The 19650-nt window shown below is 39.3% G+C and overlaps 1 protein-coding gene across 5 annotated transcripts in view; it reads left to right on the forward strand.

Annotated features, from left to right (window-relative positions):
• Positions 1-19650, forward strand: part of DLGAP2 (DLG associated protein 2) — a 694939-nt gene that overhangs the window by 603987 nt on the left and 71302 nt on the right. For all 5 annotated transcript variants that reach the window (XM_043542330.1, XM_007058741.4, XM_043542329.1 and 2 more), the window contains one exon: positions 10379-10590. In XM_043542330.1, the coding sequence (XP_043398265.1) occupies positions 10379-10590 (212 nt within the window). The remainder of the gene's footprint in view (positions 1-10378; positions 10591-19650) is intronic.

The raw sequence follows: 19650 nt of genomic DNA on the forward strand, positions 1-19650 counted from the left end.
CCAAACAAAGTAACAAAAATATTCATAGTTTCATATCTTTCTAACAGCCAGTGCAAGCGGACATTATTGCACAAGTGGTGTCACCAGGATGGGAAAGGAGAGGCTGTATTCCTACCAATATTTTATTAAGAATGATTCTCCTTTATATTTCCAGCGTGTTTTTGTTGTCAAAATAAGGTTCAACATTAAACAGAGAGGTAGGCTGAAAGTTGGTCTTTGCCACATTTGTCCAGGGCTACCCGCAGGGGCCCAAGAAGCCTGCAGCCACAAGTAACTTGATATTCTAGAGCCCTGGACCAATTCACACATGTGCTGGGGGTACTTGCTCAGATTACTGCCACTGAGGCTAGATAACCACACACTCCCCTTGGCTGCCTAGGACTGAGCTGATCAGATAGTGCAGTTTTCGGTCATGGAGGTCACAGCACTCACTTTAAAAACATCTTATAAAGAATGGACTCTGACCCCAAATGGTCATGATTTTACCACCCTTTCTGGGTCATCTTATAGTCCCATCTTTAAAGGATGTTTTTGAAGTTAGTTGCTTATGTGCTTAAATATCTTAGAGGCTATGTATTCATGGTCCCTCTTACTTCAAGTAAGGGAATAAATATACCCCCCTTTAGAATTGTACAGACAGTAAAATGTCTCCTAACAGCTGCAAAGTAACAAAAATACTGACTTTCCTCTGGCGGCTAAATAATTGCCAATGGAGTTTTGAGTCAGCTGATCAGAACCATAAAACTCATTTGTTAGGATGAGAAGAGTGGATGAGAGATAAAATATATGTGCATTTCTATATAGCCCTTTTAAAAAGAGGCGTTTTAAAAGACATTTGTGCTGTCATTTCAGTAATGCCCACATAATGACTGAGGGAAAAGCCCATCGAGGAAAAAGGTGTCTTGCTTGGAATAAATAGGTGGCTTGAAACAGCAGTAAGTCAATGTGCTCTACGGAACGTCTAGTGCACAGCAGCAGGGTTCACCCCAACAGTTAGTGCACAGCATGCTGCAGCAATGCAGATTTACACCCCAGTTTGCTGTGCAGTAAGTGTTGGTGCCCGGAAATGCAGTCAGAGAACTTTTCTTGTTCCATTATTACTTTACTCAATCACAAAATAGGCTTTCTGTTACAACTCCTACAATCAACAACCTTCTGCATGTACCTCAGTGATTATAAACTGATGCACTCTTGTAGATTTTACAGTTGTTTAACATCTAAGATTTTTGGAGTCCTGAAAGTGAATATTTTTAAAAAGTGGGCTACACTTTTTGGTTCATGCAGCAAGGGTACATTAGGCCAGCTAGGTTATCTAGAAATAATGCCCTGGATGTCACTTGCTCCTTATGGGCCAAATCCTCTTGCCTCCCATCAAGTCTGAATAGCCAAAGTTGGTGTGCGGATTTCCAGGACAGCAGGAAATAAAGGCTTTTCTCTTCTCCCCAGACTCCAGAGCAACAGCAGAGCTTCTCCTTGTCTCTACTGTAGGCTGTGCTGTGTCCTCACTATTTGAAATAATGGTCAGTGATTGATATTCCAACTCACCCTTCTCCCACACCAAACCCATCTGTGGAAGATGCAGAGGGAGCCCCATAGTCTTGGCTCTGTCGTCTGCGGAGGGCTTGAATCCAGCATGTGGGATTTCTTTCCTCTGTACATCAGAACGACACCACTTGTACTTCAGGCAGGGCCTTTTGTGGCCACAGAGAGGGAAGACGCATGATTACCCTTAGGTGAGGTAGAGTGATTGGAGAAATGCAAAGGTAGAATGATGTAGCTCCTCAGAAGGGGTTAGTTACCAATAATTCCAAGAGTCAGCTTTTACTCAGCCTTTCTTGCCTGAGAAGACTTGTGGCAAAAAAGATATGCCCAGAGCTCCATCTACTTCTGTGGCACAATGAAAACAAATTACACAACCACCACCCTTAAATTCCAGAGCAATGTAATTTTGTCTGTCACTATGAAATACCCTTCATTCCCGCCTCCTCATATAAACACACTTTATTCGCACCTCTTCATATAAAGATGCACAACTATGGTTCCTGGTTTAAAATACTAATGGATGCAAAATTCATCTGAGTATTCTTACAGTGATTCTTTTTATAGTGAATGGATGAGGATTTTTTTTTTGTTTCCATTATATCCTCTAGGTAGCCTGGCTCCACACTCCAGGCAAAGGTCCCGGAATCATTCAAAGCCTTTTTCCTCCCATATGTGCCAGGGAAGCTTGTGGTCAGGTTCATTTGGTCATCTTCCTAGTCCTCTGGGCCTTGTCCCATCATCCAGGCAGCCCAGCTGGCTAGCCTACATTTCCAGATCCCCCTGGTTACAAGCTGGACTCCAGCTCTAGCTCCCTATGCCCTGTTCTTTGCTCCCTATAACTTGCTCTGTAATTCAATTAACTCAGCTTTTGGGGAAAGCTAGAGAACAAGGTGCATCTACAGGCAGGTCCCAGTAAGGGTAGGGAAACAAAGGGTAGGTAGAAAAGGGGGTGTGTGGCTACAACAAAATAGCGACTACCATATCAGAAAGACTGGATTCTGTGGCAACTTGGAAAAGTCCCTCTATTTATCTGTGCCACAGTGTGGCCCCATTACCATGGTATGTATCTGAGCACTTCACCATCTAGAATGTATTTATCCTCCCAACACTCCTGTGGGGTAGGGAAGTTCTGTTGTCCCTGTTTTACAGATGGGGACCTGAGGCACAAAGAGACTTGGCCAAGGTCACACAAGAAGTCTGTGGAAAAGCAGGGACGCAAACCTAGATCTCCAGAGTCTCATGCTAGTACCTTAGCCACTAAACCATTCTTCATCTCTGGCTATGGAGTCCTTTGCCATGGAATCACAGAGACTATGGGGCCCTGATTGGGGCATTTCATGTCTCTTTGAGCTTTTGCTTCCAGGCTCTCTGAAGAGTAAGGCAGGTGACACTTCATATATTTATACTAGATTCATGTCTTTCAGTTTAAGCTGAGATTTTGGAGCACAGTTCTGTAGCAAGTGGATATTCTGTGGATACAGAATCCATGAATACATGGGACCCATGTCTTCTTCACCTCAAATTTCAGTTCCTGCAGTTGTGCTCTGCTTGGAGCTACTCTTGAAAAAAAAGTTTGGTAATGGCAGCTAATACAGAATGTATCGGCTGACTTTCTTCATGAAGTGTCTCACACACAGCATATTACGCTTGTGCTTTGTGATCTGCATTGGCTTCCAGGTCATTTCCAGGTGCAACTGAAGGTGTGATTTTGACCTATAAAAGCCCTAAATGGTTTGGGATCTATCTGACCACCTCCTTCTGCATGTGATACCATGACAGATTATATCAGATGAGGTTCTCACGATGATGTCCCCCTGGTTTAAATGGGAGAGTTGTTGGTAGGACATTCCCAGCAAGGGGTCCTCAGCTCTGAAATTAACTACCCACTTGTTTGACAGTGTCAGTTGATCTTCAGGGCATGCTGCAAGATCTCTCTGTTCTCCCACATGCTCAGGGATGGGGGCGGCTTATGAAATTTGAAGGGAATGGAGGCGGTGGCTTTCACTGATGTTGAGGAGGAATTCCTGGTACATTTTATAAAGCATTTTGAATGTTTTTAATTATATAATACATGTACGTAGAGCAATGAATCAGCACTTTAAAAAAAATCAGAATAACTAAATAATATGTGCATTGAGAAAGATATGTGCACTGAAAATGGTGTTGAGGAGATAAAAGGTTATGTATTTAAGGAAACAAGGCCTTCTTTATAGGTACAGATTCATCCTATAACTCCTCCCTACTTCCAAAATCTTGAGAGTCATAGTCAATAGGGCTGGAGGAGATAGAGCCAGTCAAATTTGTATGGGGTTAGAGACATCTGATTCTAGAATTTGTGACAATAAAGTTATTTGCGTTTTTATGTTTATGGAAAATTGCATACATATTTTTCATAGAATTTCTCTCCCCTTTTTTTTTTTTTTTTTGGCCCAGTAACTGGCTCAAAAAACATTTACTCACAAGGTTTTGTGTTTTCTCAGGAAAAAAATATTTCCTTCAAAACTGGAACCAAATTCTCAAATCCACAATCTAAGGTGAAAAGACTTTCAATTGTACCATTTCAAATTTTGCTGCAAATATTTCATATGCCAACAGGAGCTTGCCACAATGCCAAGCATGACATTGTGGCATTTACCCTCCAAGGACACAGTAAATCAAGGAAAACAGTCAATGCCTAATGAATCTCTTATTTTTATTTTCTTTTTAAAGTGCAGCAATAGAATATTGTCTTTAGATGCTTATTGAACAGGTGCTGCTTGAGGAGAAAACAAAAAGCATAGCCCTCTATATTCAGAGAAAAGTCACAAAGCGAAGGAGAAGCTTCAGGAAAAAAAGCAACAAACAGAGAAGCTATTAAGAATCCAAGTCTCAGTGTATCTATCAGTCAGGCTCACAGTATTCTTCTTGTCCTTTCACATCTAATTCCAGGAATAGTCTACTCAGTTTGGGTTTTATAGAGCCATCACCGTCACCCCAAGGTGAAAACATTTAGATCAGGGTAGTATTTTTGTCCTTTTCGATTTTCTGAACAGCGATTCAGGTGTCTTCCAAAAAAACAGCATGACTGAGCTCCCTCTGGTTCCAGAACTTTCTCTAGTTTAGTTTCTTCTGATTGGATAGGCCTCCAAAGTGGGTTTTCTGAGAAAACAAAATGGAGAAATCCAAGAGCAAAACAAGAGCAAGGACTAGCAAGTAAGTTCCAGACTAGTCCTGGCAGTTTTCCATGGAGAAACTGCCAGCTCTGTGCAAACCTCTAAGGTTCTCCTAAGCCTTCTTCATAGGAATGCTGGGTACTTCCTATTAACTCTCAAGAGAATAAGCTCATCAGTGTTCATGCTTCCCACACAGCAGACCAAATACTAGTAAACATTCAGGCAAGCATCAATATCTACTTTAATTTATACACTTTTTCCTCCAAATTATACATGTTATACTCATGACAAAATCAGAGTGTGGGCACTAGCCTTAATGTAGATTCTGTAGTGGATGGTTATGCTAGGAAGAATTGCTTACCCTCACCTATAGGGACCCTCTGAAGAAGCATGTGGGTCTTTCAAAAAAGCTAGCACTCTAGTTGAATGGTTCCTCCATCATCTTGGGAAGTTTTCTTCATGGCTGCAGAGACATTTTCTACACATCTAGAAGTAGTTTCTAGTGCATGCATTTATCTGCCCATCTATAGCTATATACAATGACATGCTGGGTACTCTTGAAGAAATCTTAGATTGGGGGTGGGGAAAGGAATCTGTCATCTAAATTTTAGTTCTTGCCCTCTCCTTTTTGTTGGGGCATCTTCTTGATCAGGCTTAGAAAGTTTTAAATGAAAACAAGACTTGCATGTGTAGCCTTATCTATAGTAATGAGTTACTTAGTTTAACCAATTACCCATCCCAAAGTGAGGGTTTACCTCTACTATAATCTGTGAGAGTTTAGCCCGCAAGATTGACTACAGTAGAGCGGTTATCAATAGAAGGGGGAACCCCATGATGCCCAGCAGAGACTACATAGTTCTCTTTCTATAACGATTATATTTTTTAGCCATCAAAACAATACACACTGCAATCTGGTAAAGTAGAGAGGCCAGTACAAAATGCACAATGTTTGCATTACTTACATCATCCCTTGTGGAAAAACCTGAAGTGTTAGTCCTCACAGTCACCATCATCATCATCTAGGTTGCCATCCTAGAGTCTCCCACCCCAAGACACACAGACTGTGGTACAGCCTTTATAATGTCTTATGCTGACACTGAGTGGGGTTCATACATATTTATGAAGGTTTTAACCCCTTTTCCTTATTTGAACTTCCACACCCCACTAATACTCATTAACATTTATGTCATGTTATCACCATAGGAACAGGCAATTAAGGAAGTCTCCAACATTTCACTCTACCTACCTCATCTTGTGGTGTCTACAGATCTCTTGTAGGTATAGTACAGCAGTTATTTTCAAACTCAGCAGTTATTTTCAAAACATCAGCATATCACAAACATAAACAGAAGCTCAGCAGGTTTACTATTGACTTACTTATGGTAATTTATCCTAACTCCTAAAGTCTAATTTGGCTAAACTAAATATTTTACAAGCCTGGGGACTATAGGTCTTGTGTTACAACATTAATTTCATCTCTATGTCCTAAATATACCTGATACTTTTATCCTTGGCTACAGCTTCAACTCTTGTTCTTATATTTCTAGCCTAATTTCATGCATAGATTGTGTATGATGATAAGATTTTAGATTTATCTTAATAAAGTAAGATTTTGATGATAATTTTAACTTATATAGCCCCATTCATCTGAAAATTTCAAAGCATTTTACATTTACATGATAATTAAACATCACAGTGTTTCTGTGAGGTAGGTAATTCTCATTTTAACCTTGCAGCAACAAAGATTACAGTCAGATTTTCAAAGGAGCTCAGAACCCACAACTGAGGCCAGATTTTCAAAAGCCATCAGCTCCTGTTTAAACACCAAATAAGCAGCCTGATTTGTATGAGTCCAGCACTGTGGAACACTTCTGAAACTCAGGAAATTAGCTACATACCTAAATGGAAGCTGAGCCTGATGTGAAAATCTGATCTCAAATGCTGGGGTTGGGCTCTTTGGAAAATCTGACCCTATGTGATTAGCCTAAGATCCCACAGTGGAACAGGAACACAAGAATGAAGAGATTCCCTAACTCCTGCACTCCCTTCTCCTCCTCACACCATGAGAGCACAGAATTTGTTAAAGAAAACTCATCATTGTCCATAATTGTTATAACCAAATCAGCAGCAAATGACAAATTAAATAAAAAGATCTTGACCTTATCAGCTTATTGTTCTTTTGAAGGAAAATGCATATGGTAATATGCAGTCCTATTGCTTTGTGGATAAAAACTTCAAATACAAGTTTTTATGTGAACATCTAGAACAGGAAGAAGGCTCTTTTGAAATTATAAATATCAGCACTCATCACTATATGCAAGTAGGTAATTAGGGTAATTATTCCCAATTAGCAGCTGCAAACTCTGCAGATGGGAATTTCAGGGGCTGATAACTATTGTAAAAGGCATTTTTGCAAGCTGTAAAACCACTTTAACGTTTTGGAATGCATACATTTAATACCCCCTACACGATCTGTCACAGATTTTTGTTAGTGTTTCAAAATAATAAAAAAGGAGAACTATGTTCATGCTGTGCTGTGCTGTGGTTCAGGAAAATGTTGGCATCTGAGATGGGCTGAATTTTAAAAAAAAAATGCAGGTGTTTAACCTACAGTATAATGACTGTACAAAGAGCCGAAGTGAATCTTGAACCTGCTCATACTGAAGCTGAGCTTTAGTATTGCCAAGTTTTTCAAATCTTGTAGGAAGAAGTTCACAGGGGCTGATGCAGGGTCCTTTGAAGTCAATGGAAAGACTCCAATTATCTTCTCTGGGGCTTGGCTCTTGTCCCATGTGAGGAAATGTGTACCCCACTAAAACATGTTTCCATTGAGCCACTATGCAACATCCCTCCTTCTACCCAGGATCCGGAAAATCCCACTCACAGTTACCACTTGCTATGGGGTTAGTGGCCTTTTCTCTCTTCTGGATCTTCCAGAAGGTTTTTTTCCTTTTTGAGGACTGGACTACCAATCACCTTCTTCAATCACAGGGGTCTTTTGTTAGCCAGTAAGGGCTCTTAATGTAAAAGGGGCAGAGTGGTTCTGGGTGTACCTGTGTTCTCTCTGTTATATTACATGCAAGAATAATTCGGTGGAGGGCTTTTCCTGATTCCAGTGTCCTTATGAACTTAGCTGCAAAACCAACTTTATCTGTATCAGGTCACTTAGCCATACAAATCTAATCAGCCCAAACAGGATGAAATATTAATGTGTCCATGGTGGAAAACTTGTCCTGGAAAAGCTGTTTACCAGCTTTCTAGGTAGAACTGCTGTTAGGATGAAATTGCAAACTTTAAACATTCATAACTTTACAAACAAGGCTTGAGTTGAGCTTGAGTCGCAAATAAGAATCTCAAAATATAAACTTGTTTTTAACATGTTTAGCTTTCAGCCATTTTTGAGTTGTAGAAGTACAGAATTTCAGATTGGAGCATATGGGGAAAGTAGGCTTTTTCTTACTTGAATAACTCAAAAACAACTGACCTGATTTTTCTCACACTTTTTTTTTTAAAAAAAAAATCATCTTAGAGTTGAGACAAAGCAGTGTAAATCTCAGAGCAAAATCAAGTTGTTACAATAAGTTATGGACATTTGGAAAAGTGTGTTTAGACAAGAGGCTGCAATTCATCCTTAATGTTGGAAATTGAGAAATGAAATAAAGCACATAGGAACCCACTTCTATGCCAGTAACCAGAATGCTTTTCAGTTACTTGAACCTTGTTCGTAGCCATGCTGGCATCAGAACACTAGCAACAAAACAAAAGGTATAAATAAGTTTGTTTGGTATCAAGTATTTCATCATAATGAATTTACTGATCTAATTCTTTAGCAATATATTGTTCAGTCTTTGGCAGTCAAGAGAATTGACAGATGTGTTGTAATAAAGTTTAAGAAAAAGTATTGATTTTTCAAAATGTTAAAGATTTCCATCTGTTACCCTAACACTGCTCGCAGATATTCTTGAGTTCTCAGCAAACCTTGAAAATCCTTCCCCACAGAGAGCTTCCATATGTGTTTAGTTTTAAAAGGAAAATGTGGGTGATTTATTGTATCTAGAGATCTCAAGCTTGGGGAGAAATAATCACCCTCTTCTCTTAGCTTCCCATCATCTCCTTCCAGAATCCAAATCTGGCTAACTTTAAGATTTGTTCCAGTGCTTCAGATGGCAACTTTTTTGTTTATTTGTTATTCTTCCTTCTTGTTGCATCTTTTCTTTCTTCTCTCCTGCCGGTGTTTTCCCTATGTTTTTTCTTCTTTTAAAATACTTCAGAGTATATTTTTCTCTAATACAATTTCTCTTTTCAAGCTGTTTTTCTTTTCTGATTTGCGCATGCTCTCCCTATCAAGTGTTACCTTTAGTGTTTAGAGTGTGTGTGTCTCTCTCTCTGTCTTTGGTTCAGCATCTCCCTCCCACTCACTCTCTGTCTCTCTGTCTCTCTCTCTCTCCCCCTCCCCTTGTTCCTCCTCTTTTTTCATTTCCCCCTTGACCCTCTTTGGATGGGGTCCACAGCACAAGTCCTGCTCACCTACATGTGGGGTATGAGTGCATTTTGGAGAGTGAGGAGCTGAGAGAATAAGTTGGTGTCACTCTCCATGGATCTGATGCAAGGCCTGTTGAAGTCAATGGGAGCCTTTCTATTGAGCTGAATGGACTTTGGATCAGCTCCAAATATATTTAGTTTGACAGACTTGACTAGACCTTCTAACTTTTCAGAATCTCCACTATAAATTCTTACCTCGCAGTCCTCCAGCTTTATAGGGTATCTATATATATATATTTTTAATGGTTCTATATAATATATGAAGGCATTATGCTGATAAAGGGCTTGATCTTCCAAGGTGCTGAGATCTATGGCCCAGATCTAGCAAAGCACCGATGTATGCCCTTAATTTTAACCATGTGAGTTTCTGCATGCCCATATCATAGCTTGAAACAGCACTGCTTCCAATTCTGAGTTTACGTTGGGTAGAGACTTCATCTCATGCTGAATTACTTGGAAGATTTGTGATGCAGACAGTTATGAGCATGTAGCCATCAAACTCATTTTCACTTGTTTCCTAAGTCAGAATTTGAACCTAGATCTCCTGATGTACAAAGCTAGTGAGGAGTGATGGATTGTCTAGTAACTAAACATAATGAGCATTTCAAAAACTGCCTAAAATGTATGTATTAGTAATTAATTGCCTGTTTTGCTGGTATAGAATGAGATTATACTACAGCCTTCTCTGAGTTATTTATTTATCGTTCTTTACAAAAATTACTGTAGAAAACTCCCGCCATTACGCTTGTTTCATAAGAGTCTGAATTATGAACAACAGTAGCCATCTCTCTGAATTCCATCAGGTTGTAACAGAACTACATCTTAATGTTATTTAAATGTAGTTTTTTTATATTTCATTAGCGATGGTATGTCTGAAAGGCTACAGAATCCCAATATGAGGATAATGGGTAAAGTATTCAGAAGTGCTTGACTCTCGATGAGTTTTAGGCTCCTATGCACATAAGCCACTTTCAAAAGTGTGACTTAGGCTCTTATGTCACTTAGGAACTTTTGAAAATTTTACCCAGTGTCATTGTGCCTGAAGAGTCAAACCTAAATGACTATGTCTTTGAAGTATGGAATATCTAAGGCTGTCTCTTAAAATATGATGAGATTCCTGCATATTTTGTGTTTGGTACCAGGTGCCTCAAGATGAATGGGGAGGGTACCCTGTTGGCGGTAAAGACGAGGAGATCCCCTGCAGGAGAATGAGAAGTGGGAGTTATATTAAAGCCATGGGAGATGAGGAAAGCGGAGATTCTGACACTAGCCCTAAAACATCACCAAAGGTAGCAGTTCGACCAGAGTCATTATTAAAATCCATTGGACAGAGACCACTTGGAGATCACCCAAAGTAAGCTTCACCAAACTTTGTCACATATCTTACTGAAAGCCACAATGACTCAGGTCATTTTTTATGATGTTTTGATGTGATTACGACAAACGGGTTTCATGAAATATATATATTTAATATATAAATAGATAAATACACACAGCAAAAAATACAGCAATACTACATTTGTGTCATCTATAACTTTTCGTTATCAACATGATTCTTTCCATATTGCAACTTTCCCATGTATCAAGTATATTGTATCACACTCATTTAAAAAAACAGTATAACGTGTTTTTCTGAGCATCCATAATGGGTGGTCTGTCAAATAAGTAATGTACATAGCTCAGTGGTTTGAGCATTGGCCTGCTAAACCCAGGGTTGTGAGTTCAATCCTTGAGGGAGCCATTTAGGGATCTGGGGCAAAAATTGGGGATTGGTCCTGCTTTGAGCGGGGTGTTGGGCTAGATGACCTCCTGGGGTCCCTTCCAACCCTGATATTCTATGATTCTACATATTATAATTGTCTGGATATGTATTTACATAATGGAGCCAGCCTTATGCTTCTAGTAGGTTTTTATTTTTGTCTTTTTTTAAAAATGTACCATTACAACACTACACATTGGAGTATTTTTGAGAGGTAAATGTTCAAAGTGGTAGCATAGCTCCAACTCTGCAACTTCCATTAATGGACATTCCACATAGCTTCGGAATTCTGTGAGAAATGCACCAAGCGAAGAAACTGAGACTGAGGCTGATTGACAATTTGACCTTTATCCATTAACTGTGCTGTAGATATTACCATATATGCAGTACCTTGGTGATGCACACTTTTATAATAATAATAGTAATAATAAAAAACCTCAATTAAATTATCATCTGTTTGGCTTCATTAAATAAAAGAATTTAGTTAGCAGATTGGAAGAAAAATAATGTTCACAGTACCAACAATAACCAATGTCATGAAAGCAACATGGAATCTAAAATCTTGCTTCAGAAGACAGTTCTAAGAGTGTAGTGTGCTATTTATTTATGCAACGTAAAGGACGTTCTGTTCTCTTTGTAGAAATCAAAAATTACACGTTTAAATAAGATATATGTTATAAAGGGCAGCTTTTTATAATCCACTGTATTCATAATGCAGGAGCTTATCAGTAGGTCATTGTGAAAATAGTCTATCGATTTTGCCATGTTTTGCAAATATACTGTACAAAACCAAAATATTAAAAACACAGAACAGTACTAATGCAGTATACTACAAATGACGGAAATCAATGGCAGATTTGCTGCTGATTTCAATTGTAGCAGGATCAGGTTCATTTTAGCATTGTAGAAAATGATTAAAGGCTTATTTGTGGCTTTGCCACAAGCCCTGAGCCAAGGGCAGCACGTATGTGAACTGTTTCAGGACCAGACCATGAACAAGATTGTGACTGCGAGCCACTTTCTGATTCCTGGTATCAACTTGCCCAATACCAGATACAGTTATGTCCCCTGATGCACCAGCTCAGCTGCATTGATTGGCTTGTCCACAGTGATCAGGTAGCTTGTACAGAGAAGTAAGTAGGTACTTATACTCCTTACTCCCTTGTTCCGGTACATAAAATGGTTCAGAATTGAGCTCTACAAGAGCACTAATGTCTTTGACTCAAAAAAAAAACTGCACCGACATTTTAAGTGTAGACAAGCCCTAAGGAAGAGGTTTTTTAAGTATTTAGGTGGCTAAAGATGCAGGTAGGCTCCGATAGTGGCTTTTTCAAAAGATAGCATACCTTTAAATCCCTTTAAAAATCTGTCCCTTAGTCTCTCATCTGACAGATGCATTTTCTTTTAATAGTATTATGATACACAAAGCAAACACTAGAATAGTGCAAATCCTACTGCTATAACATTGTGTGAAAGACTTACCAGTGTAATTTAATGCATTTAAGTAAAATATAATATAAAAAAGCCTTCTGTGTTGGAAACAGAAGCGGATTCAAATATCTGTCCTATTTCATGTTTGTTCCTTCTTGGAATAGTGCCAATGCTCATATTTGTCTTGGAAATTGTCTTGACTTCCTTTGGTCAGGAGTGGAAAAATTCAACATTTTTTGCTTTGTGGTTAGGTTTGCAAGGGGGCTGTCTGATATATAATCTGGGATCCTACATCAAAATATGGACTTTAGGAAGTAAAACACTAACTTTTTCCATTCAATCCACTGTTTGCTGGTAGAAAAGCATTTAACCTCAAGTTATAGAATTTCTGATCTTATTGGCAACAGTCATGCAGATGAATAATCATGTGGTGCTAGAGTTTTCCATTATGCTTTTGAAGCACCTCAAGAGAAACTTACCTTTGTAAATATGAAGAGTGAAGTGAAAATGAGCTAGGTCAGGTAACAATAAAAATGACAATGTGTTGTGTATATTTTGCCTACTGCTTCTCTAAATAACAGACTTTACTATAGCAATAGATCCTCCATATGCATTGGATATATATGGTATGTGTTGTGATATTTAATTTATGAATCTGACAGGTATTGAGGACAAATTATGTATTTGACCAATAACAAGAAATAAGCACAGTATTGATACTGCTATAATCTAGCCTGGCTGTACTCAGTATTCTGTATTCAGGAGAGACTCTCCTGTCTATGTGTGTGAGTGAGTCCATTGGAGTGAACAGGAAGTATGACATTGCATGGTGTCATTTAAAACGTTTGAACTTCCTGCTGAAGCTTAACCCTTTATAGCCCAAGTATAACATAAGAACAAAAAAGAAATATAGAATTTGTTGTACCGGATCTGTTCTGCAATCATCTGCCTCGGACAGTGGCCAGCACCCCATGATCCCAGGGTGGTGGCAGTTATGGTGAGTTTGGATATAGCATCCTTCTCATGAAAGACTGCTTGGTAGGCATGCAGACAGGAAGCTTGTCTTTGTATAGTCTTGTGAAGGATCATGCAGGGCCAAATTTAATCCTGCTTCCATGCTATATTAATTAATACACTATTTCACTGTCACCCTTTGCTGCATGTAGCTGATCCATCCCTGTTTAAATTGTTAAGTTTAAAACTTATTTTTTTAAAATATGTTCTGTATTTATTTAGACATGGCTTCTGTAGAGTGTGGTGCTGAGGGAATAATTTCAGTTGAGGAGATGGGAAGAATAATTAGCTGCAGAAAAATTATGTTAATCTTGTATTTGCTCTTTTTATTAATCGTTGCTTTTTTTCATCCTCCTGACAGTAGAAGTCCAGCTGCACACTTCATTAGCAGCTTTCCAAGTTTCTGCAGTGAACCAGCAGCCAGCTAGGAGTCTCAGACGGTACATCTATACAGGAACAAAAAATCCACAGCTCCCCTGGGTCAGCTGACTCGCACTTGCAGGGCTGAGGCTCTGGAGCTGAAAATTGCTGTGTAGATATTCAGGCTCAGGCTGGGGTTGCAGGGTCCCAGAGCTTGGTCTCCAGCCCAAGTCTGAACATCTACAAAGGAATTTTTAGCCCTGCAGCCCGAGCCCCATTAGCCCAAGTCAGCTGACTCAGGCCAGCCCTGGCAGTCATACAGCGAGTTTTTTATCCCCATGTAGACTTACCCAAAGGGCTGAAAGTGGAGATTTACCAAGAACAAGATAGCTTTTTACAAAGCCTTATCAAACTAACAGGGCAATTGCCAGGCCAATGGCATAGCTACTTCCTCTACTGTCATTCAGGAGATCTGGGTTAGACTGCTCCCTGGGTTGGGAGAGAATGCTTGAGGGGTAACAGGCTTAGCCCCTGGGAAAAGAGATGTTTTGCAGTGCTGAAGGGCAAGCCATCTGGCTAATGGCTGGATGTTGAAACTGGACAAATTCAGACTGGAAAGAAGGTGTGATTTTTTTTTAAGTGAGAATAATTAGCCCTTGGAACAGTTTACCAGGGTTATGGTGGATTCGCCATCACTGTAAATTTTTAAAGCAAGATTGGATGTTTGTCTGAAAGATATAATTTAAGCATTATTTTGAGGAAGTTAAGTGGCCTGTGCTATACAGGAGGTCACAATCATTCATTCTGGCCTTGGAATCCATGAGCCTGTAAAGTAAAAAGTATCTTTTATGCCAGTGATACTCAATTAGATCTACCCATGGACCCATTTGAGAATTTTATAACAAGAGGCAGGCCATTTGCGCAGAAGGCTGGCAAAAAAACAAAAACAAAAAAAACTTCAGCTGCCAATACATAAAGACCTTAATTGCAACATAAGTATTAGTGTTCTATCTTCTAACAAAGTTTATAAATCAACATTATTACCTTTGTTTCTGGCAGTCTCTAATGGGAGAGGTGACATCAACAATCTCTGGCAAGCTTTGTGAAGAGTGATTTGTAGGAGGTCAGGACAAGGCGCGTGCATTAGTGAAGATACTTACCTGTCAGATGATTGTGATGTTGGTTTTTTATGATGTTCATGGTAAAAAATCCAGATTTGCAGAGGTACGTTGATTTGAACATCATTAAAAGACTAGATTCTGGCTATTCTGAAACTGGTCAGCCTATTGAGTCCAGAAATTACAAAGTCTCACTTCTTTCAATTTTGCTTTGAAGACAACTGAGCTCTGAAACTTTACAATTTCTAATTGAAAGACATCGTCATCAATTGAATCAAGAATGTTCTTTGCATCAGAAGGGCAAGGTCCATTAGCAGAGCCAGCAAACCGTTCATGAACAAATAAAAGCAAATCCTTGGGAATTTTAAGATTCTCAAATCACATTTTAAAATTTTCAGTCAGATTGTTTAGAATTTCGTGCATTGTTTTTGTCATCAGTTGTTTGTTTCATGTGTGTGTTCTCTGCGTGCTGCACTGGCTCTGGCCAGATAACCTGTACAGCAGGCTCTGATGGAACTGCCCAAGAAGACCACAGACTCTGATCAGCAGCGAAAACGCTTGGCCAGGTTTATTGTCAACAAAGCATGTTCCTGGTTTCCTGGATCAATGTATGCCCATTACAATGGACTCAGCTCAGTGAACAGCGGTACTTTCTGTTCCCCTCTCGGCTGGACAAAGACACACCTTCTGTGATCCCTCTTTTATATACTGTTACAAATAAGTTACTTGTTGCCCCTCTGACATGGTTAGTTACCACTCTTTGCATTGTACATGTTGGTTCAATTTGATCAAAACATCTCTATCCATCAGCTGTCATCCTGATCTTATCTTCAGGAGGAGTCAGTGTGTCCCTATTATCTTCGGAAAGTGTGTGTAGACTATACTTGATATCAGGGTGTTCTGGTACCACCCTTCTGGAATGTGTTTACGTGAGTGTCCTGTGCATAGCACTTCTTAGGAACATTTGCGTTTTTGAAATACCAGCCCTGTTCTTGCCTGTTCTGGGAACCTGCAAGTAGGCATGTTTTGTAACAGGACCTGACTTCGGCTCACAGCCTGATTTTGCTTTATATCAGCAGGCCCTGACTACTTTAGTTCAGGCCCTAAGCTTCATACCAGGCCTCATGTGTCAAGCTTTCTCATTCTACTTCAGTTTTCATCTAAATTTCATCTGTAGAAACAACACAACATGTGGGAAAGTGCAACATCTTTCCTGTTAAGCTTGTCTGAAAGATGTCAAGATTCCTCTGAAAGGCACATACTTTTTCAAACAGATTCCCCAACACTGCTTGCACAGCCTTGGAGCTGCAAGTTGAGGAAATTGAAGTGACCAGTAATATCCCACAGAAAAGCTACCTGTGACATAGAGGGGGCATAATTCATAAATTCCAAGAACTTGCAACCCTTGTTGGTCTCGTGGTTTGAAAGAAATTATATTATTTCTTTCTGAAGTTCAAAAAACCTTTGTAACATGTATCCCCCACTTAACCAACTAACGTTGTGCTGCTACAGGTCACTATATTCGTCTGAAACGTCAAGTAAAAGAGCTTTAAAAAGATGATGTTGCAAGCTAGAAGTTGAGCATATGTAGTTCACCAATCTGATTACAAGACCCATTCTTTTTTTAAAGTCCCCAGACAAATTACCGCCCAGGACAGTCTGGTGAATGATGGGTGTATTGCTGCCAAATGTGAAGCAAAGCCCTTCTCTTTCCCTGTCCTGGAGGGACCTCCATGTGTAACAAGTAAGTTTACTTTCTGCAGATCTAAACTGTTTTTTTCAAAAATGCCTTTTACCTTTTCAAAAATGATCTCTCCTGTTGTGTAGGTTTCTAATGGTATTAAGCACAAAACTTCTTCCTTGAAAATTTTACCCTCGTAAAATGTAACAAACAGTGATAGCTGGGCAGTGTCACTTAAATCACTTGATTCGTCCACTGCAAGAGACATGTATTTGGCGTTTTTTTTTTTATTGGAAAGGAGGACTGACAAATCATCCTCATAAATTACTTCCAATCTTCACATTGCCGTGGAATCAGAGAGGGATCTTGCTTCACATGGTTCACAATGTCAATGAAATGTCATCTTTGTTTTTGTCTCCGTGAAAAAACTCCTCCAGCATTTCCAACATGCACTCCTTCGCAGACTTGGCATCCAGGAAAGGCTTTTTCTTTTTAGCTAGTACCAACATTATCCAAAGAGAACCAGCTGCAAAGGCAATGCATGGGAGAGGGGGACATGCAGGGTCACGTGCCTTCCCCCAGGATTTGCTGCTTTGCTTGTACTGAGCATGGTCACACAGACTGATCTCAGTAACGCTCCTGAAGCCAGCCACCCTCACTCTGCTTCCCCACTATCAGTAGGCACGGGATGTCTCTGAGCAGCTGTTGCTTTTTCCTGCACAGTCAATGATGTTGTAAGAATGACATTTGAAGTGTGATATGAAGACTTCAGATTTTCAGGTTTGTCACACCTTGCAACACTGCCAGGAGGATAAGCCGTGTTGAAGTTACTTTGCTTTGATTCAAATTGGTGCTCATGTTGACCATCTTATAGATGGATATGGTGGTTTGGCATATTAAATACAAAGGTTTTGTGTTTAAATGAGGTGGCATAATAAAAAGAAAATCTGCTGTCCAGTTTGGGTTAAAAGCTTGTTTTTTGCTGTCGACTTTATGACGTTTACTCCCACTCACATTCATTTTTGGCTCCATTTCCATCACTAATGAAAAATGGGTGGTGTCCTAGCTCAATCGTAGCCAATGCGATCTTGAGAACTTAAGATCCAGTAAGCAGTGCTTCATTTGTTCTGGGGCTGAATTTGTCCCGGCACCTCTAAGCTTGGCAGTTCATAACCCCAGCACCCGGCCATTCTCCAGCCACCCAGCCAGTGCTTAATTTGTGCCGGGGCTTGCCAGGACTGAGCCCGGCACTTCTTTCATTACAAATTAAGCACTGCCAGTAAGTTACTTATTAAGGAAGTCATAGGCAAATGATAGGCCGATCATCACTGTTTGGAAATTTAATTATAAATATTTTTAAGGTGAGCTGGTGGGCCACACAGGAAGCCTTGACAGGTCACATTTGGCCCATGGGCCACCTGTTGAGTATCACTGTTTTATGGGTTCAGAAGGAAATCCCATCCATTCTTCCTTGCAGAAAGAATAGTCGTTGCTCTTGATCAATGCAAGATACCTTTGTTCCCCCAGTTGCTGAGCATGTTGCCCTTTACCAGCATTCATTCCAAACCCAGGAAATAATCTAACCCCAAACTCCTGACCAGTAGAGAACACTACCACTATGTTATTGGCTTGAAATACAAAGCCACCAGATTAGGATGGGAATGTCAGTGGGTGATGGGGGTAAATCTTCAGGCTCTGACAAGAGTGTGTGAAGCTTCACAAAGCTGTAATTCATCCCAGTGATGTACAGAAACAATCATGTACAAGGGCAAGTATCACAACCATGAATTTACAACTTCTGATGACAAAGCCTTTTTTCCCAAAGTTGCCTGTTCACTTCTGCTCTCAACTTGTATCTTACTTTTACTTTTCTTTTAATTTAAAAGGCTGAGTTAAGAGGCGTTTTTGTTTTTCTTATTTAATCTCCTACCATAAAAAGTCAATGCATATAAATGCTCTCTGCCAGAGGCAAGAATTTGAAAAAAAAGGGGGTTTTTAGTTAGAGAAGCAGAAAAAAATGCATAAATTAAATTCTGGTTTTCCTGATGTGACTTTTATTTCATTTTTTAAGTTACATGAAGTCATCTTGTGAGGGCCCTATTCAGTACAGTACTTGTGTGATTAAATCCCATCAACTATAATGGAACTTAAGCACATGCTTACGTGCCTTGTTCAGTACAGATGGACTTTAGCCCATGTTTAAGTGTTTTGCTGAATTAGGGCCTGTTACAAAAATATAGATATGTACATAATGGAAAAATAAATCAAGTAAAAGCAGAAGAATATGAGAAGCAGCCTGTCAGAGAAAATGGGTAAAGTTTTCAAAAGTACCTAAGTGACTTAGAAGCCTAAGTTTAATTGAAAGTCAATGGGACTTAGGTGCCTAAGTCATGTAGAGGCTTTTGACAATTTTACCCTGTATCTCTGATTTCTGTAGGCCACCGTTTTGGGAAGAAAAGCATGAAGTGAGGGTAATGATTAGAAAATTGCTACAATAAAAATATTCTGCATACTGAATTATGATATAAATCACAGTGTTGGTCGTGCTCCTGCCTAAATACATTAATCACAACTAAACAGAACCAACTTTAAAAAAAAATTTCAAAATTTTACATCATAGATCGTTCACCATAACAACCAGCCATTAAATCATCTTTAAGTGTTCCTTTAAAGATAATATTACAGAATTAAGAAGGCATTAAATTTCTCTGACATAAAAAAGAGGACCTCCGTTTCCTTCCAATAATTAATAGAAATTTCACAGGGAAAGAAACAGCATCCTATGCCCTGTTCCTAACATGGTCTCATTTTAATAAATGGAATGTGCAATATCTAAGATGAGTTTGTCAAAAAAGGAAAATGGATGGCTACTTTCCTATGCAGAAAACCTTTTTAATTTCATTTGGCCCAAAACCTGATCTCTATCATAGTCAGACCAAAAAGAAAGTATTATAGTTTGGCAAAGCATAGAAAGTAAATTTTCCACTATAGAGAAATTAACTAGATTTATAGGCACCTGCTATATTTCAAGGAACCCAAAATAGCTATGCT

Source organism: Chelonia mydas, chromosome 3 (genome assembly GCF_015237465.2).
Source record: "Chelonia mydas isolate rCheMyd1 chromosome 3, rCheMyd1.pri.v2, whole genome shotgun sequence".
In the NCBI taxonomy this organism is placed as follows: Eukaryota; Metazoa; Chordata; order Testudines; family Cheloniidae; genus Chelonia; species Chelonia mydas.